The sequence below is a fragment of the Podarcis cretensis genome (assembly GCF_951804945.1).
Source record: "Podarcis cretensis genome assembly, chromosome: 6".
NCBI lineage: Eukaryota > Metazoa > Chordata > Lepidosauria > Squamata > Lacertidae > Podarcis > Podarcis cretensis.
The window spans coordinates 66870215-66896697 of NC_137175.1; the positions used below are offsets into that span (position 1 = coordinate 66870215).

The window sequence follows — 26483 nt, forward strand, 5'->3', positions numbered from 1 at the left end:
GCTGATAGATTGCTTGAAGGGGGAAAAATTGACCCAATTATACATGATGTTTCATTAAAACTATAGCAAGATGAGCTCTAATTTACCTTTTCTGCTTTCAGGGCTTTTAATAAAAGCAATTAACTTCATTACATCCTACAGAGAGAAGATGTTATAGACTACAGACCTTATTTTGAAATTCTGGCCCTCTGGCCTTCCTACTGCCCTGCTTCAGTTTTGTTTTCCAAATCCCATTTAAGCTGTCCTCCCAAAGAACAGAATCTGAAGCCTACAACTTAGTCAAGTTCAAAGACTCCTTGCTCATTTATTTTTTAAAAAATCACCACCATTTATGATCAGTACCTCGCTGTTGTGTAGTAGCAAAGAGGCTGATCTGTAAATCTAGGAGTCCCTGGTTTGAATCCTGCCCGTGCCCTTCACTCAATAGCTGGCAAGTTGCTCTCTCTCAACCTCAGTCTCCACATCTGCAATATTAGAAAACACAAAAACCATGGCCAGATTATTATGCTGCAGCTGGAGCAATTGCACCACTATCCATGCCTACAAGGGGCCCAAATCCTGAGCTTTCTTTCCTGAAAGAAATGTTTTAAAGAAAAATGTGTCATCAGATTTCTACGATATTTCTGTGAGATGAGCCAGTCTCGCTACCCCTACCTTTCCCATACCCTCCAAGTGTCTCGATTTTCCAGAGACCGTCCCAAAATTACAGAACACATCCTGGTTTTTTATTTGATCCCTCAGTATCCCAGTTTTCCGTTTTCCTGCCCTCCATTTCTTTGCTCTGTGTATATGTGTGTAAAAAATGGAGTCCTGCTTATACTGAAAATGTGTGCACCAAATGAAAAAAAAAAATAGTGAGGCTGGTATATAGTTTTGAAGGAAAATGTAACCACTCCGCTTTAAAGTCTGGAATCGCAAGGCTTCACTAGCCAGCCATTTTAAGTAAACATGTGGATTGTTTATTCCTTTATTGTAAATGGAGTCTTACACTGCAAGCTTTTACATGTCTACTCAGAAGTAAGTCTGTATTCCATGGAGCTTACTCCCAGGTAACATGGTAAAGAATGTGCAGTCTTACACTGCAATCCTAACAATTTTTTTCTCTCAGAACTAAGTCATACTGAGTTCAATAGGATTTATAATAGGTATGTTCCTGGTCATTCTCAGTTTCCATTATTATTATTATCATTATTATTATTATTATTATTATTATTTTATATCCCACCTTTTCCCCCAACAGAAACTCAGTGCAGCTTACATTAGAGCTAAATTTTTATTTCATTCCATTTATCTGTTGAAGGTGTTGTACATGATCCCTTCCCTCACACATTTTTTTCTTTACAAAAGCCCTGTGAAAGAGGTGAGGCTGAGCGGATGTACGGTAATTGGCTCAAGGTGACCAATGTTGATGTGCATATGACCTATATGGACACAGGAGATCAAACACAGGAGAAGCTTCCTATGTAGAATAGAATGTCCCTATTTTCATCTAAGAACTGTTGGGAGGGTATGATTTCATTGTTTTTAGCCAATGAGTGAAGTCAGCATGGACAAATGAGTCCATGTCATGGATGAATGAGTTGTTTGGACGCCAAGCTATAGGAATCCCTGGGTTCATAAATAGCTAGTGTTTCTCCCTCACCTTTAGTGTACTTCTGTTTCCTACTTCTGCCTAATTTTCTAGCCTATGGACTCTCTTTCTAGCCTATTGTGTCTGACATCAGGTACTCCATATAAGTTGTGTTTTGTTTTGTTTTGTTTTTTTGTAAATGCTACTGCTCTGTGTAAGGGTGGATGTTGGAGAAGCCATGGCAAATGTAAAGTGTGCCACGGGGCATATCTCTTGCTGTGCAGAAGCTGCAGTCCAGTAACTTATTTCCAATTTGAAAAAGGACAAAAAGCCTGAAAAAGATTATGGGATATAATTCCCAGTGAGCATATGTAACTCTTTTCATCATTGCACTAAATGTGCTCCATTTGTGCAAGGATTATTTTAATTCCAGTTTGTAAAATACATGTTGTTATTCCTTTTGGTGATAGACAAATTACTACAAAGCCCATTTCTGATGGAAGGACGCATTTTGTCTGTCTCATTTGATTTAGTTGATAAGTTTGATTCGAATACTTACACATTCAAAATGTGAGCTTTGCCATTACTTCCCCTTCCCCCTTATAAATTTGAAACTGCTGGTCTTTCGAGAATTATTCTACGTTAAACAGCTTATTTTGCAGAAGATCACATTAATATATATGGGACTGCTAACATTTTCCCTCCCATGAGAAGGATCTAAATTGTTTTGGTAATGCCTGCTTTAATTGAAATAAAGAGATATTAAATAAGTTCCTATGCTAGTTTGTTAGAAATGTAGTTGAGTTCTCCAGCAGTGCAGTCTTTATGGTTGTTTGTGATGGGAGCACTTTACATGGAATGTGTATTACTTGTACATGTAGTTCAAAATGTGAGCCATGCCTGCTGCTTTTGAGAAGTGTGATGAGCCCTTGCACAATCTGCTTAGTGTGGTCCTGAACTTCCACCCTCATATCTGACCCTGACCACCACTGGATACCTCCATGTCAGGTATACAGATCTCTAGGTATTCTAGCTGCAGAACCAGGTGTGTTCATTTCTTCTCCATCAAAACAGAACTTCTGCCCTGCTGCTTGCTAAGCTTCAGCACTATTCATTGTTATGTACTACTGCAGTAGCCATCTCAAAAGGGGTCAGATGACTGAAGGGCCCAATAGGATTTCTAGTATTATAAAGCTTTTGGCTGTTCGTTTCTCAGCCTGATCAAATCATTCTGCTGACTGCTTCCCAGCGTAATGACCTAGCTGGTTGGTATCCATATTGTTAACCCTGGCAATTGCTTTAGAAAGCATCAACCAGGCAAAAAACAACAACAATGAATCAATGTAATTTCTGAATAGGCAAACCAGCTTTGCACTATCCATTCCCCCTTGCACTCCAAGTCTAGGAGGTGGTCTTGGCACAGTTCTTTAAATCACTTTAGCAATCAGTGCTATGAAGTTGATGCTCTTCAATCTCTCTGGCATTCTGATTCAGTTGCACTAGTCTTGGGCATAAATATTTCATCTTCCCTGCAATTTGACGTTAGATGTGCTTACATTAGAGAATGTGGTTTGTTGGTTCATCTGTTAATGCACAGACCTAAGCCTGGATTTCACCAGGCACAACTCTACCAGCTGTCTTCTTAAAAATACATGTTCACAAGACATCTGTGCCTGAATATTATTTTTCAGCCCATAGATGGCAATACATGGGAAGCTGGCACTGCAGTATTTGTCTGTAGGTTTAGTATAATGGGCTTGTAGAGGCAGCGGCATAGCTAGCCGCTCGGGTGCCTGGTGCGGGGGCGTGGCCTGGGGGCTGGGTGATCCGTGTCCATGGGGGCAGGGCGAGCTGCCCATGGGGGATGGGTGAATAGGGCAGCTGAGGGAGAGGCAGTAGGCAGACGCAAGTCCCACGCTGCCATTTCAGGCAGTGCAGAAACTGCAGGTGCCTAAGCCACCACATCACTCCCAAAAAGTTTCATGAGACCATTTTTTAAATAAAAAAACCCTCATTTTGTCACACCCCCCAGTGATGACACCCGGGGCACACCGCACCCCACCCCCTGCACCCCTTCCTCCACCACTGTGTAGAGGCTATTGAATGGTTTAGTGCATGGGTAGGGAAACTAAGGCCAGGGGGCCGGATCTGGCCCAATCGCCTTCTAAATCCACCCCTGGGTAATCAGTGTGTTTTTACATGAGTAGAATGTGTCCTTTTACTTAAAATGCATCTCTGGGTTATTTGTGGGGCATAGGAATTTGTTCATTCCCTTCCCCCAAAATATAGTCCGGCCCCCCACAAGGTCTGAGGGACAGTGGACCGGCCCTCTGCTGAAAAAGTTTGCTGACCCCTGGTGGACTATCAATAATAACTTCCACATGCAACTCAGTTATTCATGAGAATGATGTGAAATGTTTATAATAATGTTGAAATCAAGGTATCTGAAAGATATGCAGTTCAACTATGTGCTGATATTTGCTCAAAAAAAAAATCTTGTGGTTGGCCCAAAGACAAATTCCATAACAAAATTGCCTCAGATGCCAATGATAATGGACCGGAAGAGCATTCTTCAATATATTTTTCAGTATTTAGCACACCCTCCAACATTACTTTGATGAAAATAGAGTCCCATTCCACCACCATCACCATTTTATTATATATACCCCATCCATATGACTGGGTTGCCCCAGCCAATCTGGGTGGCTTCCAATTTATATAAAAACATAAAGCATTAAACATTAAGAAACAGGGCTGCCTTCATATGTCTTCTAAAAGTTGTATAGTTACTTATCTCCTTTGCTCAGGGGTCGCATAACTCCATACCCTCCAACATTTCTGATGAAAAGGACATCCTAAGGAAAAGCGGGACATTCCGGGATCAAATCAGAAAAAGGAAGGGTTCTGTAAATCCGGGACTGTATAGTGGTACCTCAAGTTACAAACGCCTCAGGTTACAAACGCTTCAGGTTACAAACTCTGCTAACCTGGAAGAGTTACATTGAGTTGAGAACTTTGCCCCAGGATGGGAACGGAAATCGTGTGCTGGCGGCGCAGCGGTAGCAAGAGGCCCCATTAGCGAAAGCACGCCTCTAGTTAAGAACAGTTTCGGGTTAAGAACGGACCTCCAGAACAAATTAAGTTTGTAACTAGAGGTACCACTGTACCTGGAAAATAGGGACACTTCAAGGGTCTGGATCTTTCGATAGTGAAATTATCCTTAGCATAATTGTATTTATTTAAAGCACTTCCCTTGAGATCTGCTAATCACATATACACAGACCATTTCTTAATTGCATGTCTATGCCTTCCTCTACCCAAGAAGACAGATTACATGTAACATTTCATCAGACTTTGTTCTGCGGAAAATAATTCCATTCACTATATCTCTTATTTGTGAGGTAGCCAGTTTCACAACAGTTTAATCATCCCTTTGTCTTATTTGATGGCTATCTCAGTATGAAATTCTTCTAGAGCTTCAAGGAGTTAACAAATCTTGCCAGTTTTTGAGCAAATCATATCTAGAGGACATGACTGATTGTATCAGTATCTAGTAAATTGGAAAGAATTAGGCCAGTGCTCAGACTTCATTGTGTTTGGGGTTGAATGACTTAATTAAAAAAAAAAAAAAGTTCAGAAAAGCATCTAAGAGATTCCTGAGATGTGTTAACCCAGCAATATAGAGTGGCTTTTGCTCATATGTATGGCTTAATTGTCGAAGCTGTCTTTCTCATTTTAATTTCACCTGCTAGAAAGTCAATAATAATTGATTAAATTTTGTTAGACGAATTCTTATCTGTTACCCTTGCCCGTGAGAGAAAATCCTTAGTTTATCTTAGGCGGCATTTGTTGACACACACTGTAACCCTTAAATAAGCCTTAACTGATGATCTCTTGTGGAAGTGGACATAATTTGCTTCAAAGGCTTTTGATCTCGCCCTCCACGAAGAAGTATTAACAAAACCACCAATGAGGAAGGAGCAAAGGCCATATTTATAATAAGAGAAATTTGTTAGGTGAAAGGAAACTGGATTGTATTGAAAGCCTGGTTTCCGGGGACCCAATTAACATGGAAACTGCATTCTGGGCTCTTTTTGAGAACAGCTGTTTGTGTATGTTAAACTGGATAGCAGGGAAACTGGCTTGGAGCACCTGTCTGGTGAAATAGAAACAAGTAATTGGAATGGTAACATGAGGGAACCAGGTCTTATGGTGGGGATGCCATAGCCGAAGGTTAGCATTTTAAAGTCTCATTGGTTTCAGCGGGATGAATAAAAGTGCCTGTAAAATGCTTAACTTTGGCTAGATCAGGGCGGTCCAACCACTCGGACCAAGTGGGCCGCAAGAGTACTTTGACACAGAACCCAGGAGCCACACACTGAATTAAATGCCCATATCATAAATTAAAATGTTTGCAATATAGTTAATATTACACACACACACACACACACACACACACACACCCCACACACATACGTAATATATTTATTTATCAAACAGATCAGAGCCATTCTTTCTTTTATATATATAAAAAGTGACCAAAAAGATCCAAAAACAAGGAAGCTGACGATTGTGAGGGAAATTGCTGGATGCAGGCAGGACTCTGGGCAGGAAAGCAAGGGAATTATTAGTGGCTCTTGGTGGGGTGGGAGAGAGGGAAGAGACAGGAAAAGGACGTGCTAACAAACAGCCTGCTGCTGCTGCTGCTGGACAGATTAGAGAAGTCCCACTCTGCTTTTTTTCCTCCCCCCCCCCTTCTCTCCTCCTTTGGCACTTCCAGCACTGCCATTGCCACCAATAGATGCAACACCCCCCCCCCCCCCCCCCGTGCATGCACACTCACTCTCCCTAGGCTGTTAGGAATCCTCTCCTAATGCTGACTTGGCTGGAGAAACTGCCTATTTCTTCTCTTCTTTTTTCCCTCCCCCATCCATCTTTCTCTCTCCTCATCCCACTCTGAGGAGGATTCTCAGCCACAGTTGGGATGGGCAGCCTTCAGTGGTTGCAAGCAAACCAGGGCAAGGTTTTCATGGTGTTAGTTCCCTGCAGCTTTGGTACTCAGCAAGGGCCGCCCAGAAAAAGGCCTTGAGGGCTGCATACAGCCCACAATCTGCGCCTTGGACCACCCTGAGCTAGGTCATGCCATCTATCACTTTTCTTTAGAGTTATTTAAATTTATTTTAAGATTGGAAGAGCAGTCTAAGGTAGGAGCTGATAACCTCTGAAGATGGTAAATTAGAGAAATATAGTTTTTTGAAAAAATCTTTGCTAATGGGGGGGGGGTAGCATTTAATAAAGCACCTTGAGATGATCGAATATAATGAATTAGTGCCATTGGATCAGCCACCTGCTTTGGCTGTAGAATTTCATAAGTTTCTGCAGCCCAAGCTTTCAATGTTCTAGATACAATCCACTGAACACTCCCAGTTGATTTGACAATTGTATAGGAGTCCTGCTTTTGGCATTAGCACTTGGTGGATATAAAAAGCTCTTCGGCTTTCAAAGAAAGTAGTACATTCATTTTTTTAATAAATATTTCAAAGCAGTCTCATTGACACTTCAATTTTGATCATTGTTTAGCAAGCAAATGATGCATAGTTTAGAGCTGTTTTGACTGAACAATCGACCTTCTCACTGAATATGAGTGTTATGTTGGAAAGAAACGTCCTTGGATGATTTATTTAAATGGAAGGCTCCTCATCTTCCAAAACATAGACAAGCTTTTGTGTTTGGAAGGAATTGTGTTTTGCAAATTAGCTGTGTGCACTTTTAATTAAAATATATATTATGTACTTTTTATAAGAATGTGTTTGTTCCTGTTTGTGCTTGAACTTTGAAGTGCGGGGGGGGGGAGGTTTGTACCTATCCTTTGTCAATCAATTCAGAGATCCTGCTTTCACAATTTAGTTCTTTTGTCAGGAAATATACTTCCAGATGCATTTCTGGGGCAACGCAGTTGACATGCAACATTCACTCAATGTCCCATTGCAATGTATATGAAATGTAGCTGTAACATGGCAGAGCAAGTTTGTACAAAGTGACTTTGTTGCCACACTTCTAATAGGAATATTTCATTTCCCTCCTCCCTTCTAGGCTGTTGATATTCTTCTGCAACATGGGGCATACGTCAACGTGCAAGATGCAGTTTTTTTCTCCCCTTTACATATTGCAGCACACTATGGTCATGAACAGGTATGGAAAAACTGGCAATGTGTGGTCTCAGATGGAGAACTTTATGTGCAATGTATAAGACGCCCTGCTACATGGTGAGGAGAGACAGAAGCAAGCTCAGGCTTTGTCCACACATGCATAAAAGGTATAGAAATAGTGAAGTGGTTCACACATTCACACATGGTGATGGCCTATGCGAATGAAGCAATGCAAAGGAATGATCAAATACAGAGCCTTTGCATCACGCAATGTCAGCTTTTTTAAAAAGCTCTTTTCAATGGAGACTGTTCATTGATTCAACCGCAAGTCATCAGGTTTTGAGTAATCAAACAATGGGAGAGAGAGAGGGGGGGGGGACAAGTGATATATATGAATGTGTGAACAGGCTACATATCAGTTGCCAGTAGTCTCAAGCCAGGTTTAGATTACCCATGAGTGTGCAGAATTTGATAACACACCATTCAACTCACAACTGATACTTGAAAGCCGTCACAGGAAACATTGTGTTTGGGATGCTATAAAATGAAACAAGCAGTCTGTCCATAGAATTTAATCTGTAATGGCTGCTTCATCCACCATCATTTCATGTTATGTTCATCAAATGGTGAACATGTAAGAACTCAACCTCACTTTGCTATTCTCACATCTTCCAGAGAGAGGACCCCCCCCCCCAGCTCATTATCAGCATACCAGTGATCGGAACAACATATGCTGAAGTGATAAAGCTCATTTTCCACACAGCTGCAACACTGGTTTGCATCAAATACATAACACTTGTGCAAAGGAGAGTTATATGAGTCCATTTATGTTTTGAAAAAGACATGCTAAACTATTGCAGAATGTTACCAGGTTTAACAGTACCTTTGGTTGACATCAAACTAAGTTGTACTCAGAGAAAACCCGTTGTAATTGATCAACCTAAGTCAGTCATATCTATTGATTTCAGTGAGTCTGCTGAGTAGAATTAATACTGGAGGCAACACATTATATCAGTGCTGGTTTGGGTTTACGTATGCATGTACTGAAGACTTCCTCAGAGTTGTTGTTTTTTTTGTTTTTTTTGCAGTGTTATTAGGGGATCCTGGGGCCCAACTCTTAGATATTGTCCTAAGTGCTCCAGACAAGCAAGGGTTCATGACCCCCAAATCTTTTGAGGCTAAGCAATGAATTTTGAGGTGCTCCCCTGAAGTTGCATTCTGTTCCTTTTGTGGTTCTTAAAATACTGTTGCCTCAGTGGACTGTTTAGATTATCTCATCCGAAGACAGCATGTGGCCCTTGGCTTAATTTCATGGGATGGCTGCTTGACTGCCTGTGCTCCCCTATGTACCAAAATAAGGGTTAGGTGGAGACAGATTCCTGTTGAGGTGTGAGTTTTAGTCTAAGCCGGAAGATGCTGACCCCAGGTGGGATATATTTTCCATTTCATTACACTACTTAGATGAAGGTGGAGAATGGTTTCCAAAAATGATTTGGAGAGTGTGTCCAATGAAACAGGTGAAAATATTATAATAATGCATTCAGTAATGGTATGTACAAGTGTGTGTGTTTTTTTTCATCCTTTTATCCCTCCATGTGAAAGGCTGAAAAGCTGGTTTATTTTGGTATGTTGCTTTTCAACAAATAGTCACAGTTTTGTAAAAATTATGCTAAAATGCATATGGTGCTTTTGTGATAAGGGTTTCAGCTTTCGGGGGGGAGCCTATAGCCTGGACGTATCTAATTCATGGGCATTTTACTTTATTTTGTTACTCGGGTCAGTTAAATTAATAGGCTTGTAGCTGTTTCCATCCTCTTACCATCTGCAGCATTTCTGAAACAGAACTGCAACTGATGCTGCAAAGCAAGTATTCTATCAACATACAATTTAATTATAAATACAGGCCTTGTTCTCATGATGGTGGATAGATATAACATGTTCTGGATGTTACACAAATCACAATTTTCAAAAGCTGAGGTATACAGCCTATATATATTGTCCTGTGATTTCATAAAAAACACTAACATTGCTTACCATTTTAATTCCATGTTGATAGGTAACCCGACTCCTGCTGAAATTTGGTGCTGATGTGAACGTCAGTGGAGAAGTTGGAGACAGGCCCCTTCATTTGGCTTCAGCAAAAGGATTTCTCAACATTGCAAAACTTCTGTTAGAGGAGGGCACCAAGGCTGATGGTAAGTTGTCAGAAACATAACACTGAGGTTCTGTTTTAGAGTCCTGCAACCAGAAGCGGCCAGTGAGTGGGGGGTATCACGGCACACCTGGTCTTTTGGCAACAGCATCATTGCTGCTTACTGGACAGGAAAGGAAGAGAGCTGGGGAGTCAGCACTTCACAGGTGCATTGGTAGAGCCAATCTGGTCCTTCTGCTGGTTCTCCCCTGTAGACTTCTCTGCTACCTCACCCATCTCTCTGTTGGTCAGTGGCATGACTCTTTACTCTCCCACCTTACCTGCCAGCCCATAATTTAAATTGTTATTTCAAACCAGTTTGTGAACTTCAGGGTTTCTGACCTCTCAAACCTCTTGGTTTATATTCGTATTCTCTCTTCCTTTCTCCCCCATTTCCTGAAGGGTATCAACAGTCAGTGGAATGTCCAATGACATATTTTCCATACCAAATGTTCTTGATCTTATTAACAATTCAGTCTCATCATATCTCCCATCTCCACCTTTAGACATTCACAGCATTAGCTCTTCTCAAAACACATTCCGTTCCCATGGAGGAAGTATGATGTGGCAAAATTACTTTTGATTTGAAGGCAACACTTTCACTGAGAAAACAGATAATTAAAAATAAAGAAAATGAAAATTCTTAGTACTCTGAACTCTCTTGATCATTTAAAACTTCCTTGGCTCAAACAACTAGAGCATGCTTATTGTTCTGCCTTCAGCCTTTTAACGATCAACTCTTCTTAAAGCCAGAAAGTAGCTCGCACACCAGATGTGAATTTCTACCAGCAGACAGAGAAACCTCTCAGTCACAAATTACAACTGTCTCGGAGAATTAAGAGACAGAGGCTTCTGCAGACTTCATGCCCGCCAGCTCTCTTACTTGGCTTTTTGGCAAGATGTCGATTCCTCCGCTCATAATTCAGTTACCCCCCACCCGAGTTCCCAGGAGCTGAAAACTTCTCAGTCTCCTGGTGCTTTTTCAGAGCACCGGAGGTTAATTCCCTGTTCACTCTTATCGCCAGAGTGAATTCAGTAAGCAAGATTTATGCTTGGCTACCATCAATCACCACACAATTATCTCCATCGGCAACCTGCCAACAAAAAAGTGTTCAGTCCGCCATGTTCCTCCCTTGGAAGTCCCACTTTTGATGAAAGATTTGAAGCAAGAAACACAGGTGCCACTCAACATGTGGTCTGGGAGGTAATTCCAGGCAACACGAAATAACTAGTAGAATGATTTAAGGGAACAGAATACTTTGGGGCAGATTCCTATGACTACTGTTCTCCTATCAGAAGGGGTGTTGTGCCATTAACAGCCATATACCTGGTCAACATTCATCCAACGTAACGTTCCCTAGAAAGGGGGTGTAGTGATGGTAAACTTTGACTTATCGATTGCCTGCCTGTCACTGAAGCAGTTTGAAGGCATAGGGATTGTGCTGGGGGGGGGAGGCAACTCTGCTGTCAACCACCTTGCCCACTAAGGATTTTGGCCACTCCTGAGATGACTAGCCTGCAGCTCCATCCCCCCTCTTGCTTAGTAAATTCTGGACCAATACAAAATGCATTGGTCCACATGACACTTACTTTTTTGGGAGGGGACGGACATTTTATCTGTTTTTTCATACATAGCCTAGAAGCATTGGCCTCATTCCTCACATTGGTTGTTTCCACAGGTAATCACCCTGCTAGTGTCAGAGTGCAATGGAAATTGGTCTACACAAACGCACAACACACTCTACTCAACAGTGCCTGCCAGAGTAAATTTAACATATTCTCTGTGAGTCATGACAGTGTTACATACCTCCTACTCCCTCATAAAAAAGTGTAGAAGCAGCATGACTCAGATTTGTAAGTAATTCTCTCTCTTTTTCCCCACTGAGAGCCCTTGATATTTACAGCTTGATGTGTGTGCACCGAACCAATCTAATTATAATACTGGGGGCTGGGGAAAAGAAGTGGTATGTGCACCTACCATACAAAGCAGAAAAGGACTTGTTATCAGCAAGTTAATTTATTCTTAAAGAAGAGGAAATCAGGACACCGCTACAGATGATTTATTTTAAAATCTGTATCTTCTTGGGAAAGGGAGAGAGCAGCAGAGAACCTGGAAGCCGAAAATGTCTTAGCCTCAAAGTGGCACATTTTGAAACTTCAAATCTCCATGGCAACTGAGGATAGAGTTGCAAGCATTAAAGAAGGAAAAAATAATTCATTATTTACAATTAGCTCAAGCTGTTTTGAAAGCGTCCTCTGAAACGCAACCACATGTTGCCTCTCTGTACTTTTGACCTATCCGGTATAGCATGTTTTGACTGGTCAGCCATTTAGAGCCAGACTTCAGGTCACGGAAGCCAAGGGAGAGGACTAGTGGCTGTTGAGGCAGAACAAAAAGGTCAAAATGCTGTCAAATGTGGCTAAACATTTGCACAATGAAAGGTAGTGTCAAGGTTTTCCCTTCTTTCTTCCACTTGAAATGGAGTCAAGAAGGAGACTGTCACAAGCTTCTTTGTCACTGCAAGGCCTTGCAAGTTATGAAGAGGGGGGGAAACCTGCTTCTCTCAACAGTGGCTCAAAGGTTTATTTCTGCCATGGGTGGTTTCTGTCCCCCAATGTGGAGGGTGCTCTTTGGGGGAACATTGCTCTGTGATAAGGGCAGGTCTGCAACCTCTACTCTATGGCTGTGTATACATACCATACATTCAAAACACATGACTTTCCCCAAAGTATTCTGGGAAATGTATTTCCCCAAAGAATTCTGGGAAATGTATTTTACTCCCCACAGAGTGACAATACAGAGTGACAAACAAAAGTTCTTGTGTGCTAGAAATGTAGGCCTAGTCAACTGCCTCTGCACACTGAATCATTTATAGCATCCATTCCTTTGCATGTCAACGTCAATGCAAAGCATCTTGGTGTGTGAAGTCACTATTCAACTGCATTTTCCAAACCCATCTGCAGCAGTTAGACCAAGTACAGTTGTGTTTATTAGTAAACCACAGACATATAGACGTCAGGTGGTTCTTCACTTGCAGAAGCTCTGTGGGTAAGATTTGGATGCTCAGATATGGATATTAAATGGCCAGACTAATTCTCCAGATGGGGAATGACTGAACCCCGCTCCCTGGGGCTAAAAAATTCTCTTTTCAAAAATAATACCGCATATGGGCAGAGATCAGTTTATTTCCAGCATGTGTCATTTGCACAATATGTTCACTTATAAATCCATTCAATCTCATTAATTTATGGGTGGAGGGTTATAAAAGAAATCAGAACAAAAATCCAGAAGTCTTAATTATTTTAAAAATATGTGCAGCAAACGTCTCATATCTGACGTGGTGGTGCAAATTTAGTTTTCCTGTGATGGTCAGAAGGAACAGTCACCTTATTCATTTCCATCTATGACACATTTGACTGCTCTTATTTGCCAAAACCAGCTGTCTCTTGTAACCCCACATGTTGTAAGTGGAGTGCACTATAATGTCACTGTTTAGCTCAATATTGGATTTTGTAAAATCCATTATACAACAGCAGGCTGTCTTATTCATACACAATAGGAACTCTCTCAAGTTAAGGTCAGATGCTGCCAGCACTGTTTCATGTTTAAAATCTTTACTGTGTGGGGAGTCCAATAGTAAATTGGAATATTTCTTGAAAGATTCTTATCCTCTTTTTTCTTTCTTTCTTTCTTTCTTTCTGTGTTTCCTTGAGCATGTCACAGACTTCAATTCGGACATTGCTTGCCCGAAGTAGTTCCATGCTCAGGGTCATATTAGGTCTCATATCAGTGTCAGAGACAAAGAGCAAGTGAGTCAAACAGTCTTTACCTGCTACATTCTCCCTCTCACCCTGGGGCTATCCACAAGAACTGGTGTGAGTTACAGAGTTGGAGAAGAGGATCTTTGGGAATGCTTCCAATGTTTTTATAATCCGTCTCACATTTTACTGAGAAAATGTGTGTTTCAGAATGAGCCTTGAGCTCATTTGAGGCCCCCCTCCCAACCCACCTTCTCTGTAAACCCTGTATGGCATATATCAGGTATGTCCCCCATTCCTCCAATCCCTTATCTACCCATTTTTAGTGCTGGCAGATTTTGAATACGGATCACTTGTGATCTACAGGTAATGGGTGGGGGAATATCAATGTATGGCCCCAAGGTTTGTTCCTGTACATCATTAGGTGTAGTGTGCATCTGCTTCAAACACAGTGACAGTATGGTGGTTAGGCATTGGGTAAGCCTTTGTATGGAGGGGAGGTTGTAGTGTTCGCCTGCCCCTCCTCAGTTAGGGTATCCTGTTAAAGGGATCCAAGGTGTGAATCCTGTCTGAAGCCTGGCCATTGGCTAGGACCATGTCACAGCCCCTATGGAGACCCCCCTCAGGGTGCCCCTATTTGATGTAAGTCATAGGGCACCCCCTATTGGTGGTTTACCCAAGAAGATGCCTGCTTCTTGGGAGAGAAGCTATGATAAATCTAGACAGCATCTCAAAAAGCAGAGACATTACTTTGTCAACAAAGATATGTATAGCTGAAGCTATGGTTTTCCCAGTAGTGATGTATGGAAGTGAGAGCTGGACCACAAAGAAGGATGATCACTGGAGAATTGATGATTTTGAATTGTGGTGCTAGAGGAGACTCTTGAGAGTCCCATGGACTGCAAAAAGATCAAACCTATCAATTCTGAAGGAAATCAGCCCTGAGTGCTCACAGGAAGGACAGATCCTGAAGCTGAGGCTCCAATACTTTGGCCACCTCATGAGAAGAGAAGACTCTGGAAAAAACTCTGATGTTGGGTAAGATTGAGGGCACAAGGAGAAGGGGACAACAGAGGACGAGATGGTTGGACAGTGTTACAGAAGCGACCAACATTAATTTGACCAAACTCCGGGAGGCAGTGGAAGACAGGAGTGCCTGGCATGCTCTGGTCCGTGGGGTCACGAAGATTCGGACACGACTAATTGACTAAACAACAACAACAATGAGCAACATCCATTACCACTTCCTATTGCCTCCCAGTATAAGATCGTATTATACCCATCAGAGCTATTCTCACCAAGTCTTTTTTAACCTGATTGCCATCCAGGCTATATGAATTCATTTATTATGCCATTCACATCCAGCCCATCATTTGCTTTTCCTCACCCATACAAACGGCTCTCAGCTAAGATTTTCCTTATGCAAACAGGTAGGCACAGCAGCAAGAAATATTATGCACCCTGTCCCATGTCCCTTGCCTGATTTCCTCCTGATGACTTTTACACTAGGAATATTATGCAGAATATGCTGCTAAAATGGAAATCCGTTATGAATTGCATATTTTTTTTGCTCACCTGCTTCATCTTTCATATAAGCAAATATGTCAAAGACCGGAGGTTTTCAAAAGTGCACCTGGGACATTGGCTGCCAACTGAAATAATGCGTGAATCCAGCAAAGAACTGTGGGCAGCACTCCAAATCCTTTGATGCACACTTATTGCCAGATTATTGGCATAGATGGATTTTTTATTTTTAAAAAAATACTTGGAAGTAACACTTCTTTGAGGCCTTGTTATTTGAATCAAACCTTTGGTAGGATTAGCTGTTTTTAAGAAGCATTTTAACTATATTCATTCCCTCGCCCCTCACTCTTTCTGTTCCTTTTGCCTTCTACACTTTTTACTCCTGGTAACTAAGGCAACTGGTTTTACGGGTATCAAGATGCAAGAGCTATGCCAATGCACTGCTTTAAAATTCTCTCTAAAACATTTTTGAAGTATCTCCTTCTATAAATGATGGAGTACATGCAGGATATATGCTGTGATGAGCTCACACTGATGCTAATAAGTAATGCATCCATATTATTACTGGTTAGACCGTTCCATCACATGTCAATATGCCTTTCATGGAGAATTGTACGCAAGAGAGAAAGATAGACAGTTCTGGGATTGTATTCTACTGAGAGCTAGACACCTTTTTGCCTTCAATCAAAAAGGGATTCATGGGCAGTTTTCATTGGGACTGAAGCAAAGAGTTGTGACTATTTGAAATTCCCAGTTTCATAACGTTTTGAATGTGACATTTGATCACGAAATTAGACTTCTCACTTGTTTATATTTGGGGGAGTTGCCTTGTGAGCTGTCAACTGCTGAAGACTAGGGTAAAGGGGGGGGAGCCTCGGGACCAAGGGGCTGAATGTGGTCCTCTGAGCCCCTCTAGCCAGCCCTTGGGACTCTGCTCAGGCCACATCCCTCACAATCTCTGCTCCACACCCTCCTTGAGTTCTTTTGCATGGCTGGAAGGTGTCATTTGAACTGGGATAATGTCTCTGGCTTGCCTGGATGCAATTGTGTGTTTGTGTTTGTGTGTGTAGAACTCTCTAACTTTTCTGAGGTTGAAATTTCACCTATTGTAGAAAGATAAGTATCACGTGGGTGGCACTGTGGGTTAAACCACAGAGCCTAGGACTTGCTGATCAGAAGGTCGGTGGTTCGAATCCCCGCACCGGGGTGAGCTCCCATTGCTCAGTCCCACCTCCTGCCCACCTAGCAGTTCGAAAGCATGTCAAAGTGCAAGTAGATAAATAGGTACCACTCTGGCGGGAAGGTAAACGGCATTTCCATGCACTGCTCTGGTTCGCCAGAAGCGGCTTAGTCATGCTGGCCACATGACCCGGAAGCTGTACACCGGCTCCCTCGGCCAATAAAGCGAGATGAGCACCGCAACCCCAGAGTTGGTCATGACTGGACCTAATGGTCAGGGGTCCCTTTACCTTTAAGTATCACGTCTATTGATCTTCCCACCATTTTTCTCTGCCCCCTCCCTACCCACTATTGGAATGTGGACTGCATACGTTTGTCCATGAGAGAATGTAGCCCCTGGGATGAATACAGTAGCCAGTGAGGTTAATCTGTGCAGCAATTACAGCTTCTAACTGAGATCTCGAGTACCAAGAGCACAAGGCCTTGCATAACTCTGCTCACACAAGATGCCTCTGTCTGATTTCATCAATTCACCCCTCATCCAACAGTCACCTGGGTCCCACACAGGGGGTCACTCTCCAGAAAGGCTTTTAGGAGTTGTGGGATAGAAGGCAATGGAGGAGAATGTTTCCCAATGAAGATTCCCCACCAACATCTACAGAGATGGTGAATCTCTTTCACTTCTTGTTTTTATATGCTTCCTTCCATCCTCATGTTCATCCCTCCCCCATACCACGCCCCACGATTCAAATAAGTATTTGAAATTGCTCTTGGTACTTTTGTTTTACTGTTGATCTGCAGTAACAGTATTAATGTATTTCAAAGTAGGTCTGGATTTTCCATGCCACAGAACATTGCTCCTTAATATCAAATAGCTTTGCTTTCTCATTCATTTTGTAATAACCCAGGTGCTTGTTTCCTTTTAATTCCTGCCTTTTGGATCATCATTTTTGCTCCGCACTGTTAATATACAGGCAGCAAGGTTTCTTTGAAAAGGTCGTTAATTCAACAATGCTTTCTTATTTTCCTTGACTGAAAAACCTCACCATGATATTCAATAAATATTGCTGCAGCAATAACTGATTACAATCTAAGCAATTACAAGAAAATGGCATCAAGGAGCAGCTTCAGAGTACAAATGCTTTATCAGTCAGTCAAAATATTTGAGGGTCAGGGTGCTGCAGTGGCTAGAGTGTTTGCCTTGGCCAAACGAGATGTTGTGGCAGGTTTCTTGATTATTATTTTAAAGAACAAATGGAGCCATCGATAACTGCCTCAATTTGGATAAGGAGCAAAGCATTGAGTAGCTGCCTGTTCCAGTTTCCCAACTTCATTTCCCCCTGCCACAACTGTGATATGTCCATGTGTACAACATGGAGGCCTCTGAGTCAACCAATAATGTTTTCATTTTACTGAGGAAATAAGAGTGTGTGTGTAACTCTTTCCTCTGCTCCAGTTTCATGATCCAAATGCCTCCAAAGAGGATTGTGTTGCTTAAAGTTCTCAGAGTATGCTCTTTTTTGGGTTTGAAGGAAATGTCCCTCCACATTAGATTCACAAGCTGATCCTAATCTTGATTTGAGTATGTTTACATTGTGGGCATTTTGCCTTCCTCTGCAGAGTTCACTTTTGGTTCCCTTTTCTGGGCCGGCTTAGAACTCTTTGCTATGGAGGCACCTTCTGCTGCTGGAATTATGTGGTGTGGATTGAGCAGGTTCATTCTCACGGGTGGTCCAATTGATAGTTCATGAGCTATCTGCCACATCTGCGATCTGTGAGGAAAGCTTTCTTTGAAGATGACCTGCTAATTTCTCTCTCTCTCTCTCTCTCTCTCTCTCTCTCTCTCTCTCTGATTCAATGACAGTGAATGCTCAAGACAATGAAGACCACGCTCCCCTACATTTCTGCTCTCGATTTGGGCACCATGATATCGTCAAGTTCTTGCTCCAAAGTAATTTTGAAGTCCAGCCCCATGTGGTTAATATTTATGGAGACACACCTTTGCACCTGTGAGTAATGAGCACTGCAGGGCTGTTCTGCTCGGCCTCCATTGTGGTTCATCTTCTCATACTATTTAAAAACACTAAGCTGACACTTTTTCTCCTTAGTGCTTGCTACAATGGAAAGTTCGAAGTTGTAAAGGAATTAATTCAACTCTCAGGGACAGAAAGTCTCACCAAGGAGAATATATTCAGTGAAACTGCCTTTCACAGGTAGGCCATTTTATATGCCTGTGCCCGCTTTGCCCCCACACTTGAGAAGGTTACAGCACAGGAAGTCTGCCTCAGAAAGTGTTGGGTCCTCTGCTGGATCAGCCAATAACCCAACTAGTCAACAAGCCACCTCTCACAGTGGCTAACCCAGGCATCCCCGAACTTGCTCCCCCAACTGTTTTAGGACTACAATTCCCATCATCCCTGATCACTGATCCTGTTAGCTAGGCGTGATGGGACTTGTAGTCCCAAAACATCTGGAGGGCCAAGTTTGGGGATGCCTGGGCTAACCAGATGCCTGTAGGAAGAAGAAATACTTGAGTCCCCAAAGCTGCTCTATAACTTTCTTTTCAGAGGTAAAAAATAGTATAGAGAAGCAAATTTTGATCTGGAAAAGGAGCCATTCCCTTTCCAGTCTTTTCCCACAGATACAGTCTACTTACGGTAGGCTGCTTTGAGTTACAGAAAATCACAGAGGAAAGAATCTCCGCATGACATACAGTGGGAGCCTCAAAGTCATTTCCTCAGCTGTAAAGGGTGTGAGGATGTGAACAATGCAACCTGTAAAGCATTTTGAATACTAACTGTGCTGTGGAAATAGTAATTAATATGGTAACATGTATTTTGATCTTTCAAACATCTGGGAAGTATTTCTTATTGAAGTGTGCTGGCAATAAAATCTGTAATTTAGTTTTCTGGCTTCCTCCTTAAAATGATCAAGCTTCCACAAGAATTCTTTGCATTTTCACAAAAAAACATTGTTACCACCATCTGCTACGTAGACATAATATAAGAAGGATATCAGTGTGTCATGAAATCAAATATTTATTATAATTGTCTGTTTCTTGTGTAGGAGCTTAAAGTTGGAAACTTACAAAAGTCCCTGCAAAATAGTAAGGTGGCAAGACGTAGTATATATGAAATACCTTTATGTCTCCATTTAAAAAATATTGATATTCAGCCCTTCCATAGTATTTGCAGAGCTCATGTTCAAAAACACAATAATAGAATCCAACATGGATTAATCAAACAATGAACACCCAAAATAAATAGCAAGAAAAGTGCAGCGTATAAGACTTTTCTACAAAACAAAGAGCTGCAGAGAGACCCCCCCAAAAAAAAAAATTTGGCAGATTAAATGCTCTGTGGACAGGTAATGAAACAGAATGAAAAAGGGTGATCAAACAGTCCTCCCAAGGTAATTTTTTCACTCAGGTCATGGCCAGCACAGAAGGCTTTCTCCTATGTCTCAACCAGCTTCTTGTCCTCCTAATCTAACAATATCTGACACAGCTAGTAGCATTGCCATACGTCCAGGATTTCCCTGGACTTTTCTGTCCTGATTTTCACTGTTTGAAATGACAACCCCTAGAACAAAACTGTAACATGAACAGTTTAAAAAATGTGTGTACACTCAAGGCTCAGGTGAACAGCTACAGTGGTACCTTGGGTTACAAACGCTTCAGGTTACAGACTTCGCTAACCCAGAAATAGTACCTCGGGTTAAGAGCTTTGCTTCAGGATGAGAACAGAAATTGCACAGCGGCAGCGGGAGGCCCCATTAGCTAAAGTGGTGCTTCAGGTTAAGAACAGTTTCAGGTTAAGAACGGACCTCCAGAACAAATTAAGTACTTAACCTGAGGTACCACTGGATCTGTTTCCAGGTGGGCACATGCATAAATCTTTGCTGTGTTATGCTGACTTCCAGGTAGGTCTTGGAGGAGCCTTGGTCTTTTCAGCTGGTTCTTATTTTGCTCAACAAAGGCCCTTGGAGCAGGGCCTGGTCTGCTCATTGTAAACCACAGGTTTCAGAATAATAGAATCACAAATTTGTAGAGTTGGAAGGGACTATCCAAGAGTCAACTGGTCCAATCCCAAGGGTAATCTGGTCCAATCCCCTGCAATGCAGGAATTTCTTGCCCGACGTGGGGCTCAAACCCACAACCTTAAGATTTAGAGTCTAGTGCAGGGTGTAATTTTTGGACTACAACTCCCATGATCCCTAGCTAACAGGACCAGTGGTCGGGGTGATGGGCATTGTAGTGCAAAAACAGCTGGAGGGCCGAGTTTGCCTATGCCTGGTCTAGCGCTCTACTGACTGAGCTGTCCCACAACCTGTCACATGAAGGCTCTTGGAAGGAAGAGAAGAAAAAGAGAAGAGTTTGGATTTGATATCCCCCTTTATCACTACCTGAAGGAGTCTCAAAGCGGCTAACATTCTCTGAGGGCCCACCTACGTATTTGTTATTTCAAGTCATGGGTCCCAGAGTCCTGTTGCATTTCCTGGGAAAACCCACTGTTTACAACTCGATCAGAACAAACGTTCGGGTTTTCTGCAGATTGACGTTTGTTCAGATTCTGTAATAAATAACATGTTTTCACTGGAGAAAGTGGCAGGACAAAAGAAAAACTCAGACCCATGACTTGGAATCATGGGGCAAACAAAAGAGTAGATGGGGCCTGAGACACACAAAGTTTTCTGTGGTGCTTTTATACGATTTACAATGTTTATAATTTATTGACTACCTATATTCAGTTTTATTAGCTGGGACTTTTTGATTTAAACAGGGTGTTTTTTTTCTATTGTAGTGCATGTACCTATGGCAAGAACATAGAACTAGTCAAGTTTCTCCTTGATCAAAATGTGTTGAGTCTCAACCACCAAGGAAGAGATGGACATACAGGTAAGACTGTGAAGGTCTGTGTGAGAGAGGTAGAGTTGGCATTTGGAGAAGCCATGCACAATGGAGCTTCTTTGCTCAGCTCTGCAAGCACCCATGCAGTGCAAATGTTACCCCTTTTACAAGCCGTTGTACAAACCAAGCAAAACAATTGTGAGTGTCACTTGTTGCCATTGGGCCACTAGATGGCTATTCCAAGTCCACTTCCATTGTGGGAACTTATGGGTGATTTCCCATGTTAGTTCAAGACCCAAAAAGGACATCCGTTGGCTTCTCTAGCACCTTTCCCCCATGGTTCTGATGGAACTGCTAAAGCAGAAGATGCTCATTTTCCCCTAAATAGAACTGTACCATCCAGGGTGAATCTGGAACTTATGCAACACCTGTTGGTACCTGATGCCAAGAGCCTATCATATCAGGAGCAGAGAAAGCATGCTTTGTAAGCAGCCCTGTTTGAGGGAGTTTTTGAAGACAAAAAGACCGGCAAAAATTACCATATTTTTCGCTCCATAGGGCGCACCGGACCATAGGGCGCACCTAGTTTTTAGGGGCGGAAATAAAGAAAAAAAATTATCCCCCCCCCCCAGCCCCAAAGAGCAAAGAAGCCAAGATAGCCAGCGGGATCCATCCCGCTGACTGTCTTGGCTTCCTCTTTAGCCACGCACAACCTCTCCAGCCGGGAGAGGCTGCGCGCGGCTTCATTTTTAGCCGCAGGGCTGGGGCTGAGGCAGGGGAAGCCCGAGCTTCCCCCGACCCCAGCCCCCAGAACAGGTCCAGGAGCGGAGGCAAGTTTGTGCAGCCTTGCCGCCGCTCCTGGAGCTTGCGGGCTGGGGGAGCCTTCCTATATTCCTAATCCATAGATGAGTTGTTGGTCTTCTACAAGTGCTTTTACAGTGTTGTGGAAATTTGGATGACAGCCAATCTCCCTTTCCCGCCTTTAATTTTCTAGGGTTGCATTCTGCTTGCTATCATGGCCATATCCGTCTCGTCCAATTTTTACTAGACAATGGAGCTGATATGAATCTGGTTGCCTGCGATCCCAGCAGATCTAGTGGTGAGAAAGATGAGCAGACCTGCTTGATGTGGGCCTATGAGAAAGGTACAGCAGTTGTGGGGCGGTGGGGGGGATACTTTTATATTACAAACATAGCATTGCAGCTTGGAAAGCACACGAGAGCGTAAGTCCAGGCACACGGACAAAGCCTGTCTTTATGTGTCAGCATCTGAAGCTGAGAGGCATTCCAAGTACAGTATAGGATTTATGCTTTCAGAAATACTAACCAAAGCCTTAATTCCAGGAAAATTAAATTCAAACCATCCTCCGTTCCAATAAAATAAGAAATCCATCATTGTATATCCTAGTTCAGAAAAGGCATCTTCTGCCTTCAAGTATAGACAAGGATTTAGGGTTAAATTCCCCCCAAGCCCTTATCACCGAACAAGGTATCGCAGACATCATTAGAATGCAGTTATCCATGAAGTCCATTAGGAAGTCAGGGACTACTATTGATTTTATGTGGAAGCAAACTCTGGTTCTACTGTGATGGGCAGCAAGTGGCATAAACCTCCTTTAAAGATAGATAGCTCTCCTTGATTTCCTGCAGAAATTCTTCAAAGAAACTGCATATCTCTGTGGTTTCTGCTTTGCTGTACCATGCGTTACACATTTCACAGATCTGCCCTGGCAACAGCTCAGATTCATGTTCTGCTTCTCTTTGTCCTCCAAACTCAACTAGAAAACTGTCGATTCTCAGAAGCTCTTTCCTTTGTGCTCATCTGTTGCTGAGCCAGGGTATGTTTCTACATTAAAATGTGCATGAACCTGCTTAAACCTCGGTCCATTCTGGAGTCATAAACAACCCTACTTCAGAGAACAATTTCTATAGTACATCTATAGAAATATGATATATATATATATATATAAATATAAAATATTTTATATTTTCTATAAATATAAAATCCATATAATAATATGATGCCATTTGCTAGAAGAGAGGATTTTATGGGTGGATGTAGATTCAGCATCCTTTAACCTACCCTGAGACTTTAGGGTGAAGTGGGGGAATAAAATAGTAATTATAATTTTAACTATTATCATGTTTCATTTATTAGACATCAGTGTTTTCAGGTTTGAATTGTTAGTTGGCATCGTCTGTTTTTTTTCAAGAGGATAGCATTTCAAGATTGCTGTGATTCATATTTTATTCTTTTATTTGTTTACATTAAAGTAAATTGAATACCGACAAAAGCTGAGGACAGATTATATTGTGTTGGTGGGTATGTGTTTTTTAGAGTTTAAATTGTTATGACTAAGTTATTACTGTCATGGTGCACACACTCATCCAGTTATGTTTATTGGTTTTTGTTTTTATTTGCTTATTATTTCAAATGGTGTCTTCCAGGACATGATGCTATTGTCACACTGCTGAAACACTACAAAAGACCTCAGGATGAATCCCCTTGTAATGAATACTCCCAACCTGGGGGAGGTATAGTATTCACAAGCTTTTTTCATTTTGCACTGCTAAGAATGCAAATAGATTTCTTTTCAATGAAGTAGATAGGCAAGAGACTAGTTTGCATGAAGAACCCCATAAGAGTACAAAGAACTAACAGCCTGGAGCCAGACTAGAGATAGCAGAGGCAGTTGTCCACTGTAGAACCTGATCAGCCTCTTAGGGACCAAACTGGGAAGCAGGTTGGGCAGAAGACTGAGAGAGATGGGTGAAATCGATCCTTAGGCAGGTTTGGCCAGTAGAGAGGAGAGAGGAGAAGGCTAGAAGAAACCCCCAGGTTAGAGGGCAAGAGAGAGAGAACAGGAGGGGATGCAAACTTTACAGAAGGCTATGGGCTGGAGGTTGAAGGAATTAGATATGGTCTACTTCCTGCCATGCCCAGGAATAATGGTTATTTCTGACACCCAGAGAGCAGAAATTAGAAGGAAACAGAAGATTTCCAGAAACAAGCATCACCCCCTATACCTAAGATGCCCCAAAAGCTAGACTATTAATTGCAGAGTCACTCCCCTCTTTGTACATTTGCAAAATATTTGGTTAAACCAGCAGGTATCTGCATGTGCTTCTGTTTGGGTCAAGGACATAGAAAGTCAGTTTGATGCTGAGCCCTTCCTTCCATTCATAATTTCATAATGGCAATGGCTTGTAGGCAGAATAGCACATTTGATTGCATTGACCTATGTCTTTATTTTTTTATATGCTTTCCATTTTTATTTCTTTTTAGAATTCCTCTTTATCTTAAAAAAAGCTGTCATTCCATGTTGCATGCAATAAAGTGAGAAAGAAAGATCCCTTCCTACATGTTTGATTTGTTGTTCAAGCATTCTCTTTGTGTTGTTTGTTTTCCTTTGATGTCACTTTGATTACTTGTGCATTATGACTCCCGTCCTAAAACTTTTATTTGAAGTTAACTGTATTGAAATCAATATTTATACCTCAAATAAAAATAAATGCATATATTCATCCAAAAACTTCACTTCTTCCCACCCCTGGGTCAAATGCCTTTAGTTCATAATTCCAAGGATTAATAATTATTTTCTGACCAACTATTCAGCTTGTGCTCAGGAAACACCCTAGTATAAGCAAAAAGAAACCCCACTGTTTTACTGAAGGCAGAAGATGGATTTTGCAAAGTTAATGTATAATAGTCACAGAATTGGATGACAGCCTAGTTCTGGAGAAATCAGTGGACATTTTATTTTTATTTTTATTTTTACTGATTTCCAAGATAGCCAAGTAATTTGAGGAGAGTGGATAGACTTCCCTTCCACCTGTGCTTCCAATCACATGTGATTTCCCCCTCAGGCTTTATCTCTGGTTATTCTGATTTTAAAAATAGCCACCACAAAAAGTCTTAAAATGCTCCTTTCCCTTGTTTAATATTGTGTATATCTAAAGGAAGAGCTATGAATCTTGCTCCCCTGCATCTCCCAAATCTCTTTGAATACTACATCCCTTCTCTCCTAGAATGGAAATGGTACATCCATATCCAAGATTTTTCATTCCATTGATGGCTGAATCCCCACATGTTTGTTTGTTTATTATTTTAATTCACATTCTGCCCTTCATTACAGTGTCCCAGGGTAGGGTACATGCAATCCCACAATACAGTTCTAAAATATTATTGAGAACTTCTGTTAAAAGCAGAGCTGAAACAATAACCAGCACTACCACAAAACAGGAGGGGATGCAACAAAATCTTTCTGTCTCTCAGGTCCATGCTATTGCACCATGGACCACAGTTCCAATATTTTCAAAGTACAGACTGAAATATACAGTAAGCCCTTACTTTTTTAACTTCTCCACCCCCATTGTTCTGCCCGGACACTGAGGTCCAGCACCGGGGGCCTTCTGGAGGTTCCCTCACTGCGAGAAGCAAAGTTACAGGGAACCAGGCAGAGGGCCTTCTCAGTAGTGGCACCCGACCTGTGGAACACCCTCCCACCAGATGTCAAAGAGAAGAACAATTACCAGACTTTTAGAAAACATCTGAAGGCAGCCCTGTTTAGAGAAGCTTTTAATATTTGATGCATTACTGTATTTTAATATTTTGTTGGAAGCCACCCACAGTGGCTGGGGAAGCCCAGCCAGATGGGCAGGGTATAAATAAAATAATAATGATGATGATAATGATGATGATAATGATAATGATAATAAATTCCAGTGTATACTGTTGAATGGTTTCTTTAAATGTAAAGGTTCATCATTGTTCCACCCAATGTGCATGTCTTTAAGGGGCCAGAGCAAGGGCCAGAGCAAAATAACGAGACCCAGCTTTACAGCTGTGAAACATAGCAGGTGCTGCTGAGTTGTACTGATTAAGGTGTGTCAGCATTTGGTTGTAGTATATAAGGAGCAGCACCTAGCTCTCCCATTACCCTGGGGGATGGGTTGGTGGTTGGGTCTGGTTTGTTGTTGATGTATTTAGCGTATAAGGAGTTTTTGTTTTTGTAATTAAAACCTTGTTTAAGTTATTTTTGAGTCCCTTTCTTTTTAATGCATGGTCTCCCCAGCAAGCTCTCTGCAGCACTACCATACTGCAAATAGCCAACATATACATTTAAACCAGCTTAGAAAATATTCATGCAGTCTAAAGCTTAGGTATGAATGAGTCTATGACATTTCCTTAGCCTTGATGGAACAACATGGAATTTCCATGCCCATGTTAATAAAGCTAGATCAAAACTATATCACCTACAAC

General features: G+C 41.8%; 1 protein-coding gene across 1 annotated transcript in view; it reads left to right on the plus strand.

Moving 5' to 3' along the window:
* LOC307219355 (serine/threonine-protein kinase TNNI3K) overlaps positions 1 to 26483 on the plus strand; it is a 139914-nt gene that overhangs the window by 19510 nt on the left and 93921 nt on the right. Inside the window, exons 7-13 of the mRNA XM_079982482.1 lie at positions 7664 to 7762; positions 9776 to 9914; positions 18237 to 18381; positions 18481 to 18585; positions 21175 to 21269; positions 22216 to 22365; positions 23669 to 23755. Coding sequence (XP_079838608.1) covers positions 7664 to 7762; positions 9776 to 9914; positions 18237 to 18381; positions 18481 to 18585; positions 21175 to 21269; positions 22216 to 22365; positions 23669 to 23755 — 820 coding nt within the window. The remainder of the gene's footprint in view (positions 1 to 7663; positions 7763 to 9775; positions 9915 to 18236; positions 18382 to 18480; positions 18586 to 21174; positions 21270 to 22215; positions 22366 to 23668; positions 23756 to 26483) is intronic.